At 37.9% G+C, this 26,368-nt stretch overlaps 1 protein-coding gene across 5 annotated transcripts in view; it reads right to left on the bottom strand.

Annotated features, from left to right (window-relative positions):
- Nucleotides 1-26,092, bottom strand: part of ncor1 (nuclear receptor corepressor 1) — a 67,412-nt gene extending 41,320 nt beyond the window's left edge. For all 5 annotated transcript variants that reach the window (XM_059351297.1, XM_059351298.1, XM_059351299.1 and 2 more), the window contains exons 1-14: nt 25,977-26,092; nt 20,807-20,989; nt 18,153-18,247; nt 17,795-18,002; nt 16,863-17,045; nt 13,706-13,819; nt 11,408-11,464; nt 11,208-11,260; nt 10,353-10,419; nt 7,179-7,351; nt 4,827-4,917; nt 4,020-4,198; nt 3,837-3,891; nt 3,306-3,407 (exon numbers count right to left, since the gene is read on the bottom strand). In XM_059351297.1, coding sequence (XP_059207280.1) covers nt 3,306-3,407; nt 3,837-3,891; nt 4,020-4,198; nt 4,827-4,917; nt 7,179-7,351; nt 10,353-10,419; nt 11,208-11,260; nt 11,408-11,464; nt 13,706-13,819; nt 16,863-17,045; nt 17,795-18,002; nt 18,153-18,247; nt 20,807-20,917 — 1,488 coding nt within the window. In that variant the 5' untranslated portion in view covers nt 20,918-20,989; nt 25,977-26,092. The remainder of the gene's footprint in view (nt 1-3,305; nt 3,408-3,836; nt 3,892-4,019; nt 4,199-4,826; nt 4,918-7,178; nt 7,352-10,352; nt 10,420-11,207; nt 11,261-11,407; nt 11,465-13,705; nt 13,820-16,862; nt 17,046-17,794; nt 18,003-18,152; nt 18,248-20,806; nt 20,990-25,976) is intronic.
- Nucleotides 26,093-26,368: the final 276 nt, after the last annotated feature.

Raw genomic sequence — 26,368 nt, 5'->3', positions numbered from 1 at the left:
GCAAGAACTAGGAATGATTGTAGTTCTTAGAAAGCTGTTTTGAGGGACATTTTTAGCTCTTATTTCAGAGTAAGTTCTCTCCCAGCACTTGAGGAACCGTGAGTGAGGTAAGAGTACTGTGACTGAGATGTAAATGTGCATTGATTGGTCGAACACAGCCAATGCAGCACGGGCAGCTCTTATCTGTGTAAACAGGCAACACAAAACTGCAGCTTAGAATGAAAAAAACTGCAGAAAAACTGACAGTGAAGTCCAGGCTTTACTGATAATGTATGCAATGGAGATATATATAATAAGATTTTGACTCGTTGAAGTCTGAAGTCGGTCAGCTCACATGACTTCAGTGTTCCAGTGGTGGCCCACACTGCTTTTAAAACTTTTCATCAATGATAATAACAACAAAGTCAACTTTTTTTTTTTACTGTTAACGTGGCTGTGTATGTATGTTGCAACACCCTGAGCACAGAAAGACAGTAATGATCCACCATAAGAAACCACAGTGTTCTCCAAACACACAGACATAGCATTTATTCAGTCAGCAATCAGGAGCTAACAAGCTGCAGTCCACACTTACTTCTAGAAGAAGCAAAGAAAAATTCCTCTCTCAACTGCTGTTAGGTCCATAGGAACAGAACTTAAAATGCCAATTACAGCCGAGGTGAGTCACCCACGTACCAGTCACTCAGTAAAGCAGCCATCTTTGTGTTGAAGATGTATTCATGAACTCCCGCGCCCTCCACCTCCTCCCATGTAAAGACACAACCAATCCACTGTCTTACACAGCAGATGTACTCAACACAGATACAGAATGTCCTGTACAAGGCCTGTGGCATCGGTGGAGTGGATATAGAAAAGCCCAGCAAGGAGAAAGAAATCCATCAGAATGAGTGAAATCAATATTTAATGTCAGCCAACACAGGGTTGCGGGATTGTGCATCCTATTCTACAGGATTCTGACGCAAGACAAAAATGATATACCCTATACAACTATCATCAGAACATAATGTTCACATTCCAGATCTGAGAGTAATTTCATACTGAGGCTTTAAAGGAAAAGACAGCTTCATTTTTGATCCCGTGACAAATAAATCTTTATGGAGCTACATGCAGCAATAGGATCAAATAGATGGTCATGTTTTAAAGAGTTGTGCTTCTTCTACATTATATATTATATTACAGAAATATAGTGTTGATTTTTTTCCTGCATTACATTCTACCTGGAGAGTATTTGAAAGCCAACAAAACCCTGGAGAGCTTCTTTGTCACTAAAGAAAACTGGATTTGTAATGAATATTCAGCTTTGGAGTCAAACATTGCCCGCTAAAATCACTGGAAGTGTCACTTGAGTAAACGTTAGCTTTAGCAGCAGGCAGTGTGCTGTAATTGGTGTGCTCACTCACTTGTAAGTTATGTAGCCAGTCTGTATCTTCAATTTACCAAGAGTCAACTACATTATGACTATCTGAATGAATTCCAAATATAAAATGATACCAATGATTTAAAACAGCAGCTATCTCACAAGTGCCACAAGAGTTTTATTGGCATTACAGATAAATCATTCCCAAAGACTGAATGACTCTTAGAACTTCAGGAATCAGATACAATTCTACTAGATTGTTCTTGTATCTGCGTGGACAGAAGCTATCTCCATGAGAATAGAGATGAGGTGAGAGTAGTTGTTTGCCCAGCAACACTGCAGCTATCTGTGTTGTGATTTTGACTGATTACATGGAGCTCTATAGGAGCTAAAGTCAGTATATCATAATTGTGTGCATTTTTAATGGACTTGAAACAGAGCTGCAACTAAAGATTACTTTCATTAATGATTCATCTGTTGATTTTTTTTCACATGACGCCCGCTGCGTGTGGCTCCATTAAGATGTAGTTGTCACAGTATCGAACATAAAGACAAACTGGAGCCACTCTTCCTTTAAAGCCTCACTGAGCAATTATTTTTTTTAGATGGAAAAAATCTTAAGCTTAGTTTTTTTTTTAGTTTCTTCTTTACACCGTGTGGCCATTTCAAGGCATCTAGTCTCAAACTGTAAATTCAAAGACTCGGTTCAGCTTTCAGCAGACTCAAAATCATCAACTAATTATTTACTGGGAGTGAAAGGCTTTTTCACATTTTCAAGAATGTGCAAACTCCTTTTTAGGCAATTAAATGTTCTATTTAATTTATGTTTGACTGCATTTGGTGACGTATGCATTAAGGATGGGAATACTGAATCGATGATTGAATAATCGTCGTTATGAATTTGGTTGATCACGTGGAATTTTTAATTGATCTGTGTATTTTTTTATTTTAATTTTATCTATGACCGTGTATCAGTACTCACTGAACTGAACTGAAACACGGCCGAGCGTTCAGTTCTGCTTCCATACGTCAATAAGACAATGAGCTGAGAATTAAGTTGGATAAAGCTACAGTTTGCAAGCTGAAAGTTGCAACAACAATAATAAAACACACAGAAATACAAGAGTATTAATTGGAGCAAAACTAGCTTACTGTATCAAACCTTGCTAGCATGAATTACTGGGTTTTTATCCAAAACGTATTTAAACACAAAACACACAAAAATATGCAGATTATTGTGAAAACTAACCTCATGCCTCTTCGGGGCTAAAACATAAAACACTGAACTGCTTGACGTTATCTTTACACTATCACCTCACGTGAGTTAGTTTTACGATTGACAGGGAGTCTCTTTACATCCTTTCAAATTAAAAGCGTCCGTTATCAAAACAGGCTTTTGCATAGTACTCTATATATATATATATATATATATCTTTTATTTTGCCCATGTATGCATGCAGCAATGAATCGATTAATTGATCGTCAACGTTATAGATAATCCAGTTGGCAGGTTATTATACTATTATTATTATACTATCATGCAAATTGTATCTGTTACAGATAATGCTGATGTATCTGTAGTGCAAACTCCATTTCCTGTTTCTCTCACTCTGCCCCTTGAACAGTTCCAGCAATGGACACGTATCTGTCATACACTAAATGTGCCGTCAGTCTGACGAGGAGTCATGAAACAGGTGTGGCAAAAGGCAGACAAAGCCAACGCTGCAATTCATCACGTGAAACCATCACACCCATCTGACAGTTGATTCTGTGGCACCTCGTTTCTCTATAAAGTTTGGTCAGAACCAATCTGTTTATCACACAGCTAGTAGTATTGCTCTTCTTGATTTACACTTGAAATTAACTTAAATGTCTTTGTCTTCAATGCTCTGAAGACAACCACAACAGGAACAAACCGCAAATAGATATATAAAAGTCTCAGGTTTACCTGGTTCCTTCCTCTCCGTTTTCCATAATTTCGCCTCACCAACGTCTTGTAGTTTTGGTTCTTCTTGGTCAAGTAGTAATAAAGGACACAGTCAGCAACACACTGAAACAAGACATGACATGTTATTGGACACATGACTTTGAAAGTGGAGGCAACATATTCAAGCATTAACTTGTTTATTGTCTAAGTTTTGGCAACGTTCCTCAATATTTAGATGTTAATTTTGGAGTTGATGTGTGTACGAATAATGGCTGAAGGATTCTATGGACCCAGAGAGTGCAGTTCATTTTAAACAAAAGAAAAACACTTCGCTATCTAAAACACAATTGGAAAAAAGGATTTTACTTAATAACCACTGCTAAAAACTTAATTAAAGCCCATACAACCTAACTACAAAATTATTGAACGCCAATACGCATTGTGTTTCTGACTTTGGGAGAGTTTGTCTTTGATGGGAGGCTAAAAACTATCAACAATATTCTGCTTAATCTTCCAGAAATTAGTACATGTGAAATACAAGCATTGGTTTACCTTTCTTTCCAGATAAGAGGCAATCAGGCCAAAGTTCTTGGGGTGTTGGACAAACCTGGAAGGAGATGTCAGTCTTTATTCATGTGCTAAGCCAGAAATATATCAGTGCAATACCAAGGTGGCGAACAACCATATCTGCATCCAAACAGGATAAACCCAAACATCAAAACAAAAACTACTCACTTCTCCTTAAAGATCTCCTTTTCGTGTTCGGTCCAAACATTCATGAACTGGCGGGCTTTGTACACCTTCATTGGGTCATCCATCAAGCCGTTCATGTTGATAAACTTCACTCGCCTCTGCTCAGAGTCGTACATCATAGGAGGGATGACTGACAGTTGTCTCATCTGTTTCTCGTTGTTCTGTGGGACATGGGCAGGGAAAGTGGCCACAGTTACTCCAACAGAGAACAGCCTCCCTTGTTCAGCAAACCATCTTTTGATTTATGGAAATCTGCTCCCTGACATAGTGGATTATGTCAATTAAATGTATTCAAGATTATGTAGTAAGCTAAACAATGCAGAGGAAAAACGTGCCACTTTCATTTAGGCTGTTGTGATCTACAGTCATGGAAAAAATTATTAGGCCACCCTGGTTTTCTTAAATTTCTTGTTCATTTAATTACTGGTACAACTAAAGGTACATTTGTTAGGACAAATATAATGATAACAACAAAAACAGCCCATAAGAGTTTAATTTAAGAACTGATATCTACACATTTAACATGGTTTTCTTCATAATGATTTTGGTTATTATCAAGAAAAACGTGGAAAATGTCTAGATATCAGCTCTTGAATTAAACTCTTATGAGCCATTGTTGTTGTTATCATTATATTTGTCCTAACAAATGCACCCTTAGTTGTACCAGTAATTAAAATGAACAAGAAATTGAAGAAAAAGGGTGGTCTAATAATTTTGTCCATGACTGTTGGTTTGTGGTTTCACATCAACACTGTAATATATTTAAAAGAATCTCCAAATAATACCCACCTCCTGCTCAGAAAGGCCATCTATGATTTCAGAAATCTCATGCTCGCTTCTTGCAATTGTTGCAGAAAGGCCCGTTCCTCTTTGTCCGACCCTGCAGATAACACCGACACTGTGTGTTACAAATGTTACAACTTTATTAAATGTCATGTTAAATGTGCATGCTGTGCAAAGACAATCGTTCCATTCTTTTCACAGGAAATAACATCTCAAAGCATCCATGACTTATTCACAGTTGTTTCTTTTCCCATCCAGAACCAGTCAAATTCTTGAAAGGATAGAAATGGGCAGCAGCAAAATGTATTTTAGCCACCAGAAGAAATCTATATCAGTGTTTGCTATATTTAATGTATTTTCACCTCTTTACTTTGCCGTCAGACAGCCCTGTTTAAGATTACATGGAGGGGAACTGGAGTCGTTATCTATCCACTTCGAAGCCACCAGACGCCTTTGAAAACAGCCATTTTACCTGTCAAAGCATGGGAGTGGCTGGTCTACCACTACCTCCATCTATTAATTTAAGCAACTCCTGTGGTCTGCAAGGTAATGTTGCCGCTTTTGTCAAAAAAAAGTCTGGGTGGCTTTGAAGACAGCATATATGGATATAGCAGCTTCCATTCCCTGTTGGAAAGGGCTGTCTGGCAGCAAGGCAAAGCTGGAAAAATATTCTTAATAGTGTACACTTAAACACATAATATTGATTTTCTTGGGCTGTTTAATTTAGGTGGCTAAAAGACATCTTGCCCCCGTCCACAACAGTACATTGCTCTGAGAGGTGTGAATCAGCGTATCTGCCCCATGATACGATTTTATCCCGATACTTGAGTCACAATACGATATTTTTGCCAAATTTAAACATTGTGCGATATGGTGAGTTTTGCGATACAATATATTGCGATTTAAAAGTTTAATGGCATTTGTGTCGACAAAATTCAATTCAATCAAGAATTGTTTTGTCAAATAAGAGAAAATTCTCAGTCTAATCATCTCACTTCAGTCTTATTATTTCTCCACAATGAGAGTCAACTTTAAGCTTCAATGCTCTGAATTTTTTTTGAATGAAACATAAAAAAGCCGAACTTTGCAGCATTGTTTCAACAACTTCCCGACACAATATCCTGACGCACACGGTGCCTATAGATTCCTTAGGTCTTATATTTTCATTCGATATCTCCAGTATATTCCTAAAAGTCAGAACGCTAAATATCGAGACTTGGCGACCATAAATCAAAATTATATTTCCACACAAAATATTGATACTATGCTGCATGGATTATTTTCCCCACCTCTAATTGCTCTGTACTCCTGCTTGCTCATCCAGACCACCATCTACTGTAGGCAATACACCGACTATGGATAAATACCTCATACAACCCCACTTAAAAAAAGTAAACTATCCCTTTAACATAAGTGACAGGAGACGTTTTTGGAACTTTCAGAGCTCAGCTAACGAACAGAATCATTGTACCCATTATTAATGAATAAAAGAGTCAGTGAACAGTTATTACTTGCTCCCTCCTTCACGGTCTAGCAGTCCGAATAAACAGTGCTGACATGCAAACTCTTTACTTGGAGATTCGAATGAAAACACAAGCGCATCAGCGCCAGGAACATCCAGACGCCGGACCCTGACCCTGTCTCCCACCCTTCCCAGAGGCACCCAGACAGACCGGCTCTGCCAAAAGTAGGCCACCACACACACCACCTAGTGTCCTCCATTTAGGTGATAGCGGAGCAAACATCTTAAAAATCTAATTTAGCAATTTTAATTTCTTGGTGTGGCTACATTCTTGTCAACATCAATGAATCAAAAGATATGATTTCACATAAAGTCATGGAAAAACCCTTTTTCTTCAATTCTGTGTTCATTTTAATGTCTAATTCAACTAAAGGTACATTTGTTTGGACAAATATAATGATAACAAATTAGCTAATAAGAGTCCATTGTTTTCTTGATAATAACCAAAATGATTATCAGGAAAACCATGGAAAATGTCAAGATATCAGCTCTTAAACTCTTATGAGTTTTTTTTGTTGTTATCATTATATTTGTCCAAACAAATGTACGTTTAGTTGTGCCAGGCATTAAAATAAACAAACTGACGAAAACGAGGGTGGTCTAATAATTTTTTCCATGACTGTAGTCTCGCCATGATGGACAACATCTCTACATTCAGGAGATCCTTCACTCGTTTTATCTTAATGTGTTTACTGTGCAGCAAAGGCAGCTGCTGTATTAAATACATGCAAAAGCTAATATTCCACATTAGGAAACATAACATAGTAAAATGTTTATTGTACCCCAACACTGGTATTATGTCACAACATTGACCATTGACAGGTAAACTCTATTACCTCTGGAAGCGCTCCTGCTGCTCTCTCTGCTTACGGATCTCAGGGAATTGCCTTTCATAGTACTCCCGGGTTCTGCTCTCCTTGGCTTTGCGTCTTGGGTTGTTCTCCATCCGCTCCACCTTCTTCTCCCACGCTTCCATCAGCTGGTCGTATCGCTGGCAGATCTTCTGTTCCTGTGTACACACCAGGGAAAATGCAATGTCAGGAGTGGGCGTCCACCTCTACAGTGAGGGCAAAATGTACTTCTTGCCAATGCAACGAGACACGAGATCCACGTTGGATATCATGAGAGAGCTGATATTTTTATAGTCCCAAATAAAATCTACATTGTGTTGTTAAATGACTGACTAATACAGATATAAAGGGTATTGAGATCTTGTGTTGATTTAATATTTCCTCAATAAAAGTTTCTTGAAATTAGGGTTGCAAAAGGGGTGGAAAATTTACGGTAAATTTCCAGAAACTTTCAATGGGAAGTTGAGCTGGAGAGTTTTGGAAATATTCAAAATCCAAAACATGACATTTCAACAGATTTATTTGTAAGTAGAACTTTAACGAGTTTTAATGATTTTATTGAACATTCAATTTCTTTAATTGAAAAACAAAAACGTTGACTTAAATGTTACCCTGACCCCAAACTTTTCAAAAATTAAGTAAAATGACCTGAATTTTCTAACCCTACTTGAAATAAAAGCTATTTCTAGAATAACCTCTCATGCACATTGTCCTGAAAATGTACAGCTTATCCCAAATGAGCACTGTTTACATGCAACTTGTACATTGGTGAAGAAACTCTCAGGTATCTGATGAAGCAATGGACAGAGCTTGTTGGAGGTACAGATGATGTAATGTGTTACCAGGTCACTGAGCAGAAGAGGAACAGGAGATGCAAAACCAGAAACCATTATTAAAATCTAACCATTGGGCTACCTAGCAACAAAGACCACATTACGTCTCTACTTCCTAAAGGTGAACACGTATCAGTGCATATTAAATATTTTAAATACACGTAAGTGAACTTAGTGTTGCAGCTGATCTCTTAAAGAGAACAAATAAAAACACGACAAACACAAGCTGCAAAACCCTGAAGTGGGAGCAGAAGAGTTGAGTGACTACGTGCTGGTTAGGAGCTGGCTGTGTTGTGGGTTTGTGTCTTTCACATTGCCTCATACAGTGTCCTAACCAAGGCACTGTTTGTTCTGATGCAATTACTCTGTTTACTAATAGTTTTCAAAAGCTCATCCCAATTTACAGTAACAGAATCTTAATTTTCAATAAGCACAAACATGTACTGTACGTGTAGATTCATTTATAATGTGTCTGGTTAAGAACAACTGTAGAGAAAAAAAAGAGAAAAAATGTGCTGAGTAACTATTGCTATATTAATAACTTTTACTGAACTAAAAAAATCAAAGTAGGTACAAGAGTTAAACTGTGTGATGTGAAGATATGGAAAGATTCCTGTATTGGGAGGACAATACAACCTCGTTTCCACTCACTGCAGTGAGGGACAAACAATTCACCTTCCTCTTGACATGAGGCCATGTGCACTCTGCCATTGTTCAGAGTCCAAAAGGTCTTCCCGACCCTGAGAGGGGAACAGGCGGTGAAAGGTGGGACTCACCGAGCCATTTCAAAACAAAAAAAAGAGCCAAGTGTTTCAACATAGGGTGATTTGGAAATATTTTATGATAGGACAGCGAGGCAGATGTTTGGCAAGTATATTTATCGGTTCGTTGATGTGACTATTTTTTTTATTATTATACCACATAAAAAAGCACTTCTTGGCCACAATGCAATCCTTTTCTAACAACCCTGTCCTTTGGTCGGTCTCACTCCATCTTATTTATATCATCAAGCTTCCATTGAGGATGCAGTGGAGGACGCCAACTAGCGCAGACTCAGATACACTAAGCACAGGCTGTAAAGTCACTGAACAGCCACGTCAACATCAAGGCCACTCCAGGAGTTGGGAGTACAAGGCAAGGCCCACTGGCAAGCAGTGAAAGACCTCTCCAGAGCTCAACAAAGGGAGGTCAGTGGCTCTGGATGAAAAGAAAGGACTTCACCTGGGGCATCTCAATAAATGAGAATATCATAGAAAAGTTTATTTATGTCAGTAATTCAATTCAAAAAGTGGAAATAACACATTATATAGATCCATTACACACAGAATTAAACATTTCATGTCAATTTATTTAATTTCTTCTAATTATAATGATTATGGCTTACAATTAAATGAAGACCTAAAATTCAGTGTCTGAAAAAAAATTTAATATTACAAAATGCCAATTTTAAAAAGTATGTTTAATATGGAAATGTTGGCCTCTGAACAGTATGTCCATCTTTATGACTCAATACTTGGTTGGGGCTATTTGACTTGAACTACTGGAAATGGACTTTTACATTATATTCTACTTTATTGAGATGCACCTGTAAGCAGTATAATCTAGGGGTTGAGCCTGGGGTGTCTGAAATCTCTACTGAACCTTCTGGAAGTATTGGGGGCTTATCAGTAAAACACAGAGGTAAAAGGCCCCCCTGCTTGATAACCCACCAAGGGGAAAACCAGGCAGTTCTTGTACTGTAAATACATCAATGTGTCATTTGTATTTCACAGCCTCACAGAGCTGGCTGTAGACTCTTATATGTGTTTACTGTTTTCATTGCTGCCCACGGTTTCTATATGTCACACTACACGGACACATAGTCATTCCAAGAGTTTCTATTTTTAGGAATTAGCACGAAATGTTCAGTTATCTGTCTGACAACATGAACATTCAAGAACTACAGACTTGTTTCCTGAACTAAGTTTTAAGATGACATGATGATACAGGGTAAAACTATGCTGTTAAATTGCTCATATGTGATACCAAAACTGTGCGTGAGACTCACACAGCAATGCAAATGTTCAAACCAGATAAACTGCATGATGGTTGAATTACAGAAAAGTACTCAAAGTGTGTCACTATTCAGTAGAAAACAAGCACCATGCTAATTATCAAAGCTTTAACAATCCTGACATTATTTCCCTGGGTCAGCTGAGTGCAGACGGTCAGGTATGATGCGACTGCTGACCAGGGGAACGGGTGGCGCCTCTAATGTTGCATCCAGAGCACTGATACAAATACCCAGAAAGTTCCACAATGCTTTCCAAACAGCAGGGACACTTACCCTTTGTTTACGAGCATGGTTCCTCCTCTTAAAAAACAATATCAGCTTCTTCCTCATGACTTGGTTGCTGAAAGAGAACAACACTTGGTCAGTGAAATTATACGTCCAAGTTCATTATCAAGATCACTTTATTTGTCCCTTGACGATTTTGACTTGCACAGGAACACAAATGATTGTGAAATTTACCAAAAAGCATAAAAGGTTGCATAACAAACCAATAAAAAATGTTTTGCCCTACAAAAGCTAAAAGTTATTTCAGCAGATAATTATTTTTTGTTATTTTGTTAAATTAGAATATTGTTTGAGGGTTAGAGCTTGATTTATTTTCAAAACCTCCTAACAAAAAACATCATGGACGTCATTGTTTCTTTGCAGGTACAAAATACTGGGAACTCTTCTGTTTACACATGATGGTGGCTGCGGGGAGAGAATAGTGAGAGAGCTGACCCTGAGAGTGTGGCCTGTGCAGCAGATTCACACAGAGGTGGTCTCTGTCCTGATAACAGACTGAGCCAGATGGGCCACTCTCATGGTACACACTGATAAGGGTTTTATCCTAGACGGCCTGGCCTTCAACCCCAGACTCAACCCTACTTCAAACACACCTGTAGCAGACAAGTACACTCTTTCACTTCCTTTCTAGATCACTCTCCTTGGTGTCAGTAGGGCAACACAGTCGGTTGAGTCATCAATGAGATTAGACAGAATTATCAGATGGGTTTATCTTGCTGAGGTCAGCATTACTGCCTCACTGGGACGGCCCCTAACCAGGTAAGCGTCCCATCTGCTTCAATGTTCTTGCCCTTTTCGAGACCGACATATGTCATAAATCTAAAGAACAAAGTAGATACTCACGTCTTGATGTTGTCATGGTACACCTTTGTGTCTGATGGCTGATTGTAGAGGGGCTAATCAGGGAAAAAGCAGGGACAGGTAGTGGATTAATCATTAGCTATAAGGCAAGCAGTAATATCTAACTTGCTACTGAGCTAAGCACAACCTCTTCCTCAAAGCTCAAGGACAAAAAAATATTATTAACCCGATAAATAACATACCAGCTCGACCTTAGGGCCAAGACCTTCCAGTATTTTATGGGCCTCTTCAGCTTTTTTCTAGAGGAAAAAAAGAAAAACAGATGATTTCTTAATTAAACGGTCTCTGAGCATATTCAAAAACAAAACGGTTCGCCTGGAAAATCTTCTTAACAATCAACAGTATATGCGAGTTAAACTCATAAATACAAAATTTGTGAGACATTTTCTGTGGCTGGAGCATAAATAAGAGCCTCAATTAATATAGCAGCTAAACATGGCCATGCATTTGTTAAAAACATTTTACATGTTTTTCCAGAAATTTATATTTTTCAATTAAGCTACTGATCATGGTTGTCATCTGTCACACATAAAATAGAAAGGAGCAAAGATTCAGGAAAAACATGAACTCAAAATAAGCTCTTATAATAACCTGAGGACCTGTGTAGAGAAAAAATAGTTCCTCTTTTGACGATTTTTAGATGCATAAATAATTAGGGGCATAAGTTCTGCATTTAAGACAATTGAAAGCAAGCAGCTACTTTTGCCGTAAAAGGAGCGACACATGTTAGATAAGTAAATAAATTAGTTAAAAGGACATTCCCGCTGTAGCGGAATTAATAGGGTTGGTTATGATCATCATCACTGAAAACGTATTCAAGATCATCAGAAAGATACTGAATAACTCAGGATTTTTTTCCTTTTTGTAAGCCAAAAGCTACAAGCTGAGGCAAACAATCACAGCTGCCAGACGAAATGCTGTGAACAGAGCTGGAGCAGCTTTACAGCCTAAAGGGTTAATGGATGACTGAGAAGGAAGGCGTGTCTCAGCTCTTCTACCACAACAATGTCTGACAGTTATGAACTACAGTGACCTCCACAAACACACACACTCACTCACTTATGGCCCTTTTGTTCAGCTGAAATACAGATAATGAGGCCTGCCTCTGAGTCTGCACTTGACTTCAAGTTGAATGGATTCTTAATTATTTTATAAAAGTTAAACAAAAATAAATTAGGCAGGATCTGACAAAAAAATAAATTGCAGTGAAAACATGGTTACTTTCTAACACTATTGCAAAACATCAATAATACATAAACCACAACATATTACATATAGTCATGGAAAAAAATATTAGACCGCGCCTTTCCTTCAATTTCTTGTTCATTTTAATGTCTGGAACAACTAAAGGTACATTTGTTTGGACAAATATAATGATAACAACAAAAATAGCTCATAAGAGTTTAATTTTCACTGGTTTTCTTGATCATGATTTTGGTTATTATCAAGAAAAATATGGAAAATTATACCTTTAAATGAACAAGAAATTGAAGAAAATAAAGGTGGTCTAATATTTTTTCTATGACTATATATAACATATTACAACTATTTAATATTATTTCTAAAAATTAAAGTATTGCTTTGGCAAAGGCTGTATGTCAACAGGGGCGGGGATACCAGCGCAGAGATTAGTCGTAACCAACAAACATTTAAGCCATATCTTAAATGTCCAAAATTAACATCTGCCACTTATATAATGCAAACAAAAATCTATGTTGGTGAATAAAATAAAAGGAGGTCGGCTACGATTAGCAGGTTGCTGAAGTAGGCCTTAACATCAGGTTTGAAATACACAGATAATATAGATTTATACAGAGGAAAAAAAACAGTGGCAACAAAAATCATGATATTTTAGAGCGACCCTCAATTTCTTAAATGACACTTTCTGAGGAGCTCAATGGTCTTTCACAGGAGCGGAGCTCAATGTAGCCGTCACATATTTCGGAACCTGTTATAGTAACACTGTGTTTTCAAATTTCAGCGATTGGAAGATAGACCTAAAAGTTCATTCTGGATCTTTTGTATATACTTTATATTGAGGAATAACAGAGGCAATCCGTTAACTCTTGCACGCTCTACAATAAAAGCCAGCCATATCTGTGTTGTGTTAGAATAGTAAATAAGGCTGATACTTGAAAGTTCAACCAAGGGCATATGACTGAAACTAAACTCCAAACCACAGAGATTCAGTTAAAAGCAACAAGTAGTGAGACCTGAACATAGACACACTTAAAAACATGTGTTAGGTCATTAACTTAGTATAAAATGGCTTAGGGTGAGGGAGGAGACGGCCACTTGTTGGCCGCGGCCGCCATGCTCCCCCCTGCTGTGAGGACACGTAGTTTTAGTAGCTTTTACCCGCTTTGGGGATGCACAGAGGTGATGGATAGAAGGATAATTGTTTTGAACACAAACAAAATGAACAAGGAGAACTAATGCTTGTTGTCAGTGTGTCTCAGTGTTTGCAGCAGATGACTAACCCTGTTCTCGTCGTAGATGATCTGGACTATGCTGCGATGCTTGTGCTCCACTGGGGGAGGGGTCACTGGCTTTTCTGGCTCCACTGGCTTTGCTGCTTCCTCCTCCAGTTGTTGCTAAGAGACAACACCAACACAAAACATTTTTTGACCAACAGCACACAAAACAAAACACACAAAATACACAGGAAAAATAGAAGGCCTCCCTTATTCTAGTCACATCCCAATGGAACATTTTGTATGGCCTCGAATCTATTTGTTTTCATGAAGGAAAAACTGGTGGGAAACAGATGCATGTACACGGTGTTCATCAGATGAGAACTTCTGATATCTAATGCCCATGCAGGCACTATCAGATTACTCTCTACATGCTTGTTCAAGTACACCCTCTATTTTTAATGGACTCAAGGTTTGAACTGGTGAGTGTTTGATAGGTCAATGTTTACAAGTAAAAGGTTATGTCAACTACCAGGTTAAAAAGACAAGATTAGGAGTTCCTGAATTACCTCGAATAAACAAATAAATCCCTGAAAATCTCAGATTGGAAAACTGACATGTCCTCTCTCCCAGCAAAGCTCACCTTACATTCCTATCTAATGAGACAAAATACCAAAAAGGATGTGAGAAAAACAGCCACAAACTAAGATTTAAATCCAAGAAGGAAAACTGTCTGCAGACAAAGTGCAACCTAAAGCTCTGCATGCTGATTAAAACTCCTCACCGAGAATGCATCACATGTATGGACCTGTCACAATAACAAATCTTTAAGGACGATATATTTCCCAGAAACTATCACAATAAACGATAGTATTGTTGATGTCGTTTTAGGACCATTTTAAGCCACTGATATAATGATATTAGAGCATAATAATCCAAGTAAATCCTTTTCAAAAGCAATTATTAAATTTAATTTATTAAATCTCAAGAATATTAAACATTGGAATCGAATTGTGGATAAGAAATAATAATCTCAGGCTCCGTCACCCAAAAAAAGCACTGAGATAAATATTATGAATTTTATTATTTTATACTATAAATAACATAAAAACAGCTGGAATTGCTGCTTGGGAATTAAGGATTTTTTTTCAGCAAATAGTACTGCCAGTGAAACATTTCCAGCATTACTTTAAACACAACACAAAAAACAACGACAACGCCTCCACTTTTAGAGTGGCGTGGCTCCTTTAAGAGACAGGGCAGTCTGTGTGTGTGTGTGTGTGTGTGTGTGTGTGTGTGTATGTGTGCATGTGTGCATGTGAGGAGTGTGTGGACCATAGGTGTTGACAGGCAAGAAAGAGCTAGCGGGTGATTCTGGCGACAGTAAATGCAGCGGGGGGCTCTCCATGTCCATTTTGTTCCTGGCAGAGTAAACTGGGTGGGATTTTCATGTTTTAAAAGCACTTTCAGGTTTTTTGTACTGCAGGTTCGCGTTGCCACCGTTCTCATACCGACAGGTAGACGTTACTGGGTTCTCCTTGCTCATACGGCTGAAATCCGAAATGTTCCCACACCTATGCCTGTCACGATAATTACTATATCGACTTATTGTTCAATATATAAAAATGGACATGATTTTTTTTCTGGACTTGATATATTGTTGTTTACATGCGCAACTTTTTGTGTTTTTTGTGTTGTGTTTAAAGTAATGCAGCAAATGTTTGACAGGCAGTACGAATTGCCAAAAAAAATATTTCCCAAGCAGCCACTCCAGCTGTTTATATGTTATTTAAATAATAAAATAATATAATACATAATGTTGATCCCATTGCAATGTTTTGATAACAGAGCCTGAGAGTCTATTTTATTTGTTTTGGCTGCAATTTATTTATTTATGTTTTATTTATCTAGGATATTTTAAGATTTCTTTTCCACCTTTCAATTCCAATGTTAAATATTCTCGATATTAAAAAATGAATTGGGGTCAAAAAGGATGTAGTTATTACGCTCTAATATCGTTATAAAACTAAAAGCACGTCGATACAACGATACCATCGTTTATCGTGATAGTTTCTGGGAAAATATATCGTCCTAAAAAATGTGTTATCGTGACAGGTCTATGGCTTTGGCACCAATTTCATTTATTCCACCAAACTGTCTGGAATTGTGCACCTGTCGGGAAACGTAACTTCAAGTAACACACTCACTGCGCTTCAGCTGGCACAGAGAGCAAGCTGACTGACAGGAGAGGGAAAGAAGCAGCACGACTGGTTGATTGCTTATGTAAACAAACACGCATATAAACGACAGCATATCGGGTCCAGAAAAATCATGACCATTTTACATATCACACCATAAGTTGATATAGTAATTATCCTAACAGCCCTACACATGTAAACTGAATTATTTAGTTGCTGAATGCTGATGTCCCTTTATTCTCTTCAACGGGACCTATATTGCTGAGGTTCATACTTGTATTTTCGGTCTCTACTGCAACATGTTTTTGTGCTTTAATGTTCCAAAAACATTATTTTTCACATACTGCCGATAGATCACCCTCTGTCTGAAACACTCCATTGTAGCATCTGTCTCTTCAAGCCACCCTCCAAAAAACAGCCCAGTCTGATAGGTCAATGCTTCCTGTTCTTGTCTCTATACCACCATCATTTTAGTCGGAACATGACTGTAAGGCCGCTGTGGCCACAAAAGCCAACATGTTTCAGCAGGAATGTGATCCGAAACTGGGAAGAAATAAGCTACTTCTGCAACCAAGATTACAGGTTTGCCTGTAGTTAGCATGTAGCTTCATGTAGCAGTGCATGTAGAGCCAAGGGTAGAATGGAGTACAGTACAGTAGGAAATCAGAGGTTTGTGCTTACAGGGACTACTTAAAAATGTACTGAAATATTTAATATGAACATCCAACATTGTGGCAAAAGCTTAATAGGTCGCCTTTAGCAATATTTCTATCTGGATTGATAACTTGTAGCAGCTGCTAAATGAACACCAGAAATCACAGCCAAACATTCAAATTGATGCCAAAGGAAGTTAATTTCTACTGTAAATTCAGGTTTGACAACTTCTCATTGTCATTTCAGTCTCTTGTGGGTTAATGCTTAATCAAAGCAGCAAGTGAAATCATTACTTGTGCCAGGTTTTGTAACACAACATTCATTGTTTCTGATGCATGTTCAGAGACAAAAGCTGTGGTTAGGTAACCAACCTGCTTTTTCTTCAGCTTGAAAATCTGCTGCTCCACTTTAGCAATCTCCCGGTCCACACGGTCCATACTCTGGATCAGCTCCTCCTTGGATAGTTTGGAAGGAGAACCGTCCTGATCATCACCCATGTGTAGTGATGGACCTCCTGTGGACGGGGACTCCACTTTGACAGTAAACTGAGACTCCTGGCAAATAAAAAAATGTGTTTTTGAGCCAAAGATCTGTACAAAACTGAACGATTCTATCCAATCCTGTAGTCAACTTCTGCAAAATTCAAACTTTTGATTCGCAAAAGGTCCTTCCTTTTAATGGAGACTGTATTTCTAAAACTAAACAAACACATAAAGACTATTACACATGCATCTCAAAAAATTAGAAAATCAGGGAAAAGTCCATTTCCAGTAGTTCAAGTCAAATAGCCTCAACCAAGTATTGAGTCATATAGATGGACAAACTTTTCAGAGGCCAACATTTCCATATTAAACATACTTTTAAAAATTGTTCTTTTGTAATATTAAATTTTTTTGAGACACTGAATTTTAGGTCTTCATTAAATGTAAACCATAATCATTATAATTAGAAGAAATTAAATAAATTAAGACATGTAAATAAATGTTTCATTCCACGTGTAATGGATCTATACAATGTTTTATTTCCACTTTTTGAACTGAATTACTGACATAAATAAACTTTTCTATGATAATTTATTTATTTATAATTTACTGAGATGCACCTGTACATACTATTATTGGGAGAGAGAAGTGAAAAGGATTTTCTCATTATGAGAAGAGGGCTTTCGAAAAGTTCACAAGTGCCATGGCGTACTGTAGTGTAGTTCAAAGGATTAACAGAGTCTCTGTAAGGACGACAACACAACAGACACCAAACGGGACTTCTTGGTTTGTAAAAGTAGCTGAAGAGGAACAGGCCTCACCTTTTTGACCTCCACAGTGGCTCTTAGGCTGTCCTGTACTGTGTGAGTTAAGGGCAGGACGATACCCCCGGCGGAGGGAGCCGTGCGGGTGATGTGGGACTCAGAAACAGTCTCCATGCGAGGCCGTTTAGCCTCCAAGGCATCATGCTCAGACTGGGCTGAGATGGAGTGAAACTGCTGTTCGTAACCATGGCGTCTCTCTGGAGGCCTGAGGGACAAACGTAAACAAGTAATGTACAGACACCTGGTTGTCTAGATGTACGTTTCCCAAACTAGAATCTGGGAACATCCATGGCATCCCTGAGTGAGTGTGTAAATGAAAAATAACGAAAATAAAGAATTTACAGTGAAGCCTTACCGTTCAGTTCCAGGGTGGAATTCAGACAGTAAAGACGGTCTTCTTCGACCTTGTGGATCTTGCATGTGAGTCCGGTAGTCTGGGACGGTGAAATCCTAAAGGCGAGAGGCACAAACAACAACACATTTATAAAGCAATTTGATCAAGGTCACAACAGTATAAAAATGGAGGGGCTCTGGGTGTAAAGCAAAGAAAATAAAGACTCATGTGTTCTTGCAGAGCCACAACTATAATAAAGCACTTCACAGATCATGCTTACAGCGAGGCAAAGTCCTGTCTACATCGGGAAACAGATTCACTTCAGTTTTAATCAATACAGCTGTCTACACTGGATGCTTCATTCACGATAGACACACGACAGAACCATCATGTTTGGCGTCAAGTCTGTTTTTTCTCAATTTACACAATGTGTAGCTACACTGATTATGTTTTGAGATGCTGTTAAAACAGAATTTTAAGATTAAGATCCAAGCACTTTGAAAGGTACCTAAACCAAAAACTTCCAGACTCCAAAAAAATTGGATGCTGTGAAAAACAAAAAGAAAAACAAAATGCAAAGCACTGCAAAAACTTTGAATATAGTACAAAGACAAGATGTCTAACGCTCAAACTGGAAAAATTAGTTTTTTGCTAATATATGCAAACGTACTGAGTCTGTTGCAGTCTGTTTTTTTATCGAGGTGTACAGCACTTTAATTTTTTGGCTGTATAACTGCAATAACAAAAAAATAAGTTTAAAGAATTAATTTATAGCCAAAGGAGTCATTAAGCTATGTTTACATGTTTACATATAACAGCAAGTACAGCAATATCTGGATCTGTTCAAACAACAAAAAGGAACAAGTGAACAAAATAAACAGAATATCCTTGAAGAACTTATGCATTTAAATATTTCCATTAAAAAAGTTTAGTGGTTATGGCCAGTCTTTTACTTTCTCCGTTAGGGTTGGGGTCCACCACGAAACAACTAACCAATTTGGTGACGGCATTGTTTTATTTCAAATCTAAAAAAGATTTTATGTTCATGTGAGAGACTGTGTAGATGTAACCCCAGATTATGTTGAAAATCAAGCAGTTTTTTAACGAGAATATTCAAGCATCAAGACTTTGAACGAACCCTGTTGAAAGCTGTCTGAGGTGCATCCTGGTGGCCTCGGGGTTTACGGCACTCAGAATTTAATTGCAACGTCCCCAGTTAAAGTCCAGCCGGGACCTTTGTTGCATGTTACCCCCCTTCACCCTCCTCATTTCCTGTAAGCTCTCTGCTGTACTATAATAAAGAAAAAGTTCTTAAATGAACTCTATTTTAACGCTCAACAACTGCTGACACAATGTCCACATTTGGAAGTTTAATTGCTAAATATTGGAATAATTAACAGTGTTTAAGCCCCTCTGTTAAAATAACAGTGTCCACACGTTTACCAGCATGGGAGGAGAAGCCCATGTGCATGTAATAGTACACTGTGGAACAAGGGCTGGGCCGGAAGAGGGGCCAGACTTTGTCCCTCTTTCAAACATCTCATCAGTCAGAGCACAATGAAGTTACTGAAACGAGCAGCACTGCTCCTAGCTGGCCTCACAAATTAATTTTGTTGATGTCAAGAAAATCGATTAAAACCTTTTTAATACTCCAAGACTTTTATCAAAAAGCTATGGGGTAAAGAACACATAAAGGTTATCAGCACAATGTGACCAAACAAACCTGAACAAGCAAATGCAGTTACAGGAAACATTTCATAACTCCAGTTTTGTCCCAGATTTAAGCAAACAATCCAAATGCCCAGAAATGGACCATTGACAGTTTTCTGTGAAATTAAGCTTCTAAGAAGTATGTCATCCAAAATGGTAAACAAACACGATCCAAGATTCCCAACAGCCAAATGAACATGCAACTGGAAAGTGAGCTGCAAATAAATACTATACAAACTTTATAGAGTTGCATAATAATAAGTATTTGTATTTGATTCTTTGAAGTATTTGTTCAGTTTTGAGACCATGATAATGGCAATTTTGGTCATCTTAACTACATTTTAATGTGATGGCAAACCATTGTTTTAGTTTAGTTGTAATAATATAAAAAATGTGCATGTTTTTCTTCATGAAATGTTAAACAGAATCAATACGAAATATTGTACCACTAATAAAACTAATATTAATGCCATTACAGAAAGTAAGTCATAAAAAATCAGCTACATTTCACAAGCAGGTTGTGAATGTCGGGACAATGAAGTTGCTGCTGCAGCAGGATTTTGGTAAACGAGACCTTAACAGCCAAACTGAAACTAGTGAGCAAGGTGGAGCCGCCACTACCGGACTCCTTTTCTACCAGAATTGTTCTGTTTTTCAAACGGAAAAAGGGTGTTGCACAATGCACAGCAGAAGTAAACAATAGTAGCAAGACGGCAGATCACACTGGTTAACCACAAGGTTTGTTCTGTTATTACAGATATTTGTTTTAAATAAAAACAACAACAACAAGACGTAGAAGTCCATTACATGTAAAAAAGCTTCCTCTCTTTCCAGCTTGTAAAATATGACACGCCCACTGAAGTCTTCATGGTTTGCACTTCAGGTCAAGGAAAACCGCCAATTTTTGCTTGACACGTTAACACGACTGTTAGCTCAAACACAACCATGCAGAAAGAGGTTTTTACCTGTTGGTGGCGTGCGCCAGTGAAGGTGTACTGGACAGAATGTGATGGGTAGCGGCCCTGCTCGCTGCTGAAGCTCCCCTGGCTGGGGGGGTAGCCCGAGCTACTGGACATCCTGGCTCAGTGCTAGCGGGCTGCTGCTGCTCCAGAGGTTTTAGCTAGACCATGGTTGGAGACACGAACCACCTGCACCAAGACAGAAACATACAATTTATTTTTGGAAAGTCAAATTTTAAACAAGACTAATATATAAAAGCCTCTTTAGGGCACTTTCACAACCCAAAGTTTAGTCTGTTTTAATAGAACTCTGGTGTAGTTAAAGTTCGTTTGGTCACTTGTAAACACTACAATCGTACTCTGGTGCGGACCAAGTAACCGGTCCGAGACCACTTAGCGAGACGAACCCTAGTGTGGTTCGAATGTTATCCGACCCAATTACAGGAAATGAACCAAAACGCTAACATGACTGGAAGATCACCACAGATTTTAAATTTCCAGCCCTGCTGAATCAGAATCATCTTCTTTTTTGGGTTCCGCTTACATTTATGCACTGTGAAAGCAAACCAGACTAAATACAAAATCAACCAAAAGTATTTCAGCCATTAAATATCTTTCTGCGTGAGGAACAATCTAAGAAAAAAAGGCTAGCTAAGATGAAATGCTACCATGTTAGATTGACAAAACTTATAGTGCTGTCAAAAAATACAGCAGTTTGAGAGGCCTGGTGCTGCTGTTGCATCAGACAGAGACTGGAGCAGAACTGGAGATGAGCCATCATGTGAGGTCTATTGGGCAGAGAGCCTGCTATTGAGTTAGTATGCACTAGACAGACACAACAAAGAGGGCGCGGCACAAATCTTAATGATAGTATGTTGATCTAAAAACTGATTTGATTTGATTTGAGAAAGCCAGTGGAGTCCAGTATCACTTTCCCCAAATACTTCTGTTTCCATGCAGACGAGTACAGGCCTAACTCGCTGCCCTGCTGAGATCACCCCGGTTTGCCAGTGTAATAAGGTTAGAATAAAATCCAAAATACACCACTCTTAGCTTACTTCACCTTGCATGGGCGGTAATCTAAGTCAAGGCTTTTAAACCAAAAGTGCAAGTAAGATGTTGGAACAACTGGTACATTGAAAACATTGGGCTGTGCCGCTGCAGCTCTGGAAAACACCAAAACTGTATTTCTGTGGGTGGAAGGAAAATGGGCCTGTTCCTCGAAGATGGTTAACTGAGTAAATTGGATTTGACTGTTGAATTTGTTATCTGCCTGGATTGTTTTGTTCTTTATAAGCTGTTTAAATATATGTGGAGCTGTTGCTACATTATCAATGTTCAATCATGTCGAACGATCATCAACCACTAGCATTTTAAAGATACAGCTTTAGTTACATTATTAACAAAATTGAGTGAACTAAAAAACAATCCAAATTTAATAAAAAGATATGTCCTTGAATGATGAAATCAACTATGTGGTAGAGCAAAAAAAATGCATGTAAAGTAGGTTTAATAATATGGATAAAACATATATAACATACAACTACAACCCAAACGTATAAAATATACTTTTTAGGCTCCGTTGACAAAATATTACAATGAGATAATCATTATGTATTATATTATTAAAATAACATATAAACAGCTGGAATGGCTTCTTGGGAATTTATTTTTTTTTTTGGCAATTCGTACTGCCTGTCAAACATTTGCAGCATTACTTTAAACACAGCACAAAACCCCCACAAAAAGCAAATATATTGAGTCCAGAAAAAAACTATCATATCTATTTTTATATATCAAACGATAAGTCGATAAAGTAATTATCATGACAGGCCTAAAAGTGACTAATATAAGTATTAGTTGGCAATTTCATCTCTCATTTGAACAATCTGTTGTTCATTGAAGGCAGTGGCAGGGTGTGTCATTTCATAGTTAAAATATTTTTAGGCAGAAAAAATTTGATTTTAATTAACTTCTGCTGTGCAGCTGTGGTAGAAAAAATGGTGCAGGTGTCTCTAACCATAGGATGGATTGTTGTGTTCTCATAGTAGTATGTTTCTGCAATTAATATGCACCAGAGAAGTCAAACCTGGCTGTTTATTTGGAGTAGGACATATTGTTAGCTAGCTGTCTAGCATCCCAACGTTTCGCACTGCAAGGGCAGTTTATGGATGGTTGAATGGAAATTATCAATAGTTTTTATCTGCGCAGTCATGATGGCCATGATCACTTCAGCAGTACACGAAGAACATGATAGAAAGAGGAGGCATTGGCACTAGGGTTGGGCAATTAGATGATATACCGTATACCTCATCAAAATTAAATTAAAAATGCCTATCGTACATCATACAATCCATCTGCATTACGGCAATATTAACATAGTTTGGACGAAACTTTACATTCTGATCCTCGCACTTTGGAGTGAAGCTGGAGAGAACCAAAGAGGTGCTGTTTTGCCAGCATGGAGTAAACAAAACAGGCTTTAGCATGTGGTTTTTTCATGTAGACTATAACTGAATTACCAGAACACATGTTGTTTTGTGGTATATCGTTATCAGTATATGGGGATAAAAGATGTTGGTCATATCACTCAGCCTTAAGTAGCCCTAATATAAAGTGTTTTTAAAACTGACAAAACACAAGTTCCTGCATCATTAATTATTTGTGTCTTTTTCAGAGGAATCAAACATACAAATCTGTGTTCTGCTGGCTCTAGTGTTTTTATTCTAGGTCTGCAAGATTTACAGCACGGCCACCATGCCAAGACATTATGATTCTAACTTCAGGGATGGAAAAGCTACAACCATCGCCACCATAACCAGGGTGGGAAGCTGTTATTTTATTTCAATCCGCAGGCCACATAGTTTGATGAGTCCCATAATTCGAGATCCACTTTCACAACTTCAGAAATGATACTAAAAATACACTCAGTGACTTGACATTGTGGCTTGTAAAAAAAATAATAACCAGTCGCAGTCAATATGGATGGCGACGTTGTTATATTGACTATTTTCAATTTAAAATGACAGAACTTTGTGCTTTACATTTGGAAACCATAAAAAAGTAGCATAGGTTGTTATGTCCCATGTTTTCCACACAAAGCCAACACCAGACAGATCATGCATCTGGTTCTTAGATGTATATAGCTAGTCTAATTTGCTGTCTCATGATTTGGCTTTGAGCCAAACTAAGGAAGTGCCAAATCCCTCAAAGCAAATAGTTAGATTTGAAAGGCAGACATACGTGTCTGAATGTGAGGAGCAATTGAAACAACAATAAGAGAAAAAGCATCGAGCAGCACTAAGCTGCACTAAGTTTTATGTTTTACTTTTAATATCTATTTTTACTTTACCGGATTTATTTACTCCTACATGGTTGTCTTTTTCCTGATTTAAGTGAATGTACCAAAAGAACAACTGATCAATGCAGTGGAATTGATAACATTCACTGAATGAAATAAAATGCTTAGAAAATAGGACGCGTGTTGTGCTTTGAGGTGATGTCAACATATTTACCAGTATGGCTGAAAAATATTGAAACAGGAAACAAAATTGTTGCACTGGTACTGTTAAGGAGGATTTGGTCATATGTCAAGTCCTCCTGAGTTCAAGCCTATCAAAGCATCCTCCCTGTTAAACAAGACCCTGAATGCTTGTATAAGACAACATAACTGATTAAAAAGCATCATATTAATATTCTTACCTTTGGAATCAGCTGTCACTGTCCTGGCTAGTGACCTTACTATCCATGAATTGTTTTTATTTTTAAACCCCTGCTTTGTAATAACTTGCATAAAAAGGTCCATGAATCAGTTAATGGACCTTTTAAAAAGACAATTGAATAAATGTACCCCTGCCTCATCTATTGTACATTACATTGATGCACATGTGGCTACATTACATTTGATCTTGGGCGTTCCCCTACCTATGTCATCTCAAATTTAACCTTTTTAAATTGCATTTTCCGCAGTGGTTTAGGAAATTTTAAAAAGTGTAGGTATGCATTGTCAGGATATAAAAAATACTTACGGTTAGCTTTCGCTATTTCACGGTGAAGTTCTTAGCACAGTTAATTTTAGAAAGTATTTGCTATGTCTAGTTATTTCCATGCAAACCCAGCAGCCACAATGAACTTAATGGCCTCACACTCGGCCTGGCAGTGAGAAATACTGCTGCCCTGTGTTGTTATTGTTGTCTTTTAACAACATACTGTCATATCATCACACTGTTGAAATAATCACCCAAGTCATTTTTTGTCCAAATTGTTTTTTTTCCCTAAATCATCTCCTCATGACGCCGGCCACCTTTTGTAAAATCTCCTACATCCTCAGTTGATCAGATCATGTAATTTTACCCCTTTAAGATAATGGCCTATGTCAAAATAACATGCGACTTAGGCAATTTTTTGAACATGCCTTTGTGACTTAAGCAAGATATGGTGACACTTTATTTTGAAGGTGTCTACATAAGAGTGACATGGGATGTGTCATGAACATTAATGACACTTTGAAGTAACATTAATGCTCATGATACTTGTCATGTCATGTTTCTGGCAGGCTTGTGTGACTCTTATGTAGACACCTTTAAAATAAAGTGTTGCCATATCTTAAGTCGCAAAGGCATGTTCAAAAAATTGCCTAAGTAATTTATTTCTCTTAAGTTACATAATTTACACACAGTGTTATTTCTATGCCAATAGCCATCCTTTGTTACATCCTTTTTGAGTGAAATGATCAATTAATGTCATATGTTACACTTTTGTTGAAGTTTTTTGTGTTTCCTGCAAAACTTGAAAAAACTAGTTGGGCGATTATTCTAACAGGGTGACGTATTGTTGTCTTTTAACAACATACTGTCATATAAACGCAATTGGATTTGTAGCTTATCTTGGGGGATGGGTCTCTTTCTACAACAGAGCTTTTCCGGAAATGCACCAAAAACATCACCAATAATAAACGTTAGCTTAAAAGTATATGCTACTTTAGCACTTGAGTGTACTACCACAATGTTTAAGATGTTGTTGTTGTCGCTAGCTAGCTAACTTAGCCTGTATTTCACCTTTGAATTCTCAACCACGTCGCCATCTTGCAAGGCAGATTTTCATCGTAGACCGGGGCGCTTAAATTGCGTGCTCATTAAACGTGTTGCTTTGCTGTGTATTCGCGATTTGGACTCACCTCATATTTAGAAAATATACCGATGGGAATGAAAGGTATCCCTGGGCAGAAATATGTGTCAATTGTTGATTGTAAATCCGCGGGTTGTGAGCTGTGGACGACTGGGCACACTGAAGGCTGCGCCGCATTTGTCGGTCGATGTCCTGAAAGGGTAAAATAAATTGTCCCTACTCGGTTAAATCCACAGGGTACTGGCATTCATCTGTAAAAGTGTATGCACAATTAAAGCATATAATATGTATATTTAGAAGTAATCAGACTGCTGTGGCGCCCTTTTGATAAATACTTAACATTTTATGTATATGTACCTGTAAGGACAATGCGGTGTGACAGATAAAGCTTCCCCTCAAACACTGTAACGTTCCTGGTGTTTGTCATTTTCAGTTTCCAAA

Source organism: Centropristis striata, chromosome 15 (assembly GCF_030273125.1).
Source record: "Centropristis striata isolate RG_2023a ecotype Rhode Island chromosome 15, C.striata_1.0, whole genome shotgun sequence".
NCBI lineage: Eukaryota > Metazoa > Chordata > Actinopteri > Perciformes > Serranidae > Centropristis > Centropristis striata.
Note: the sequence above shows the minus strand (reverse complement) of the source record. Positions and strands in the feature narration are given on the sequence as shown.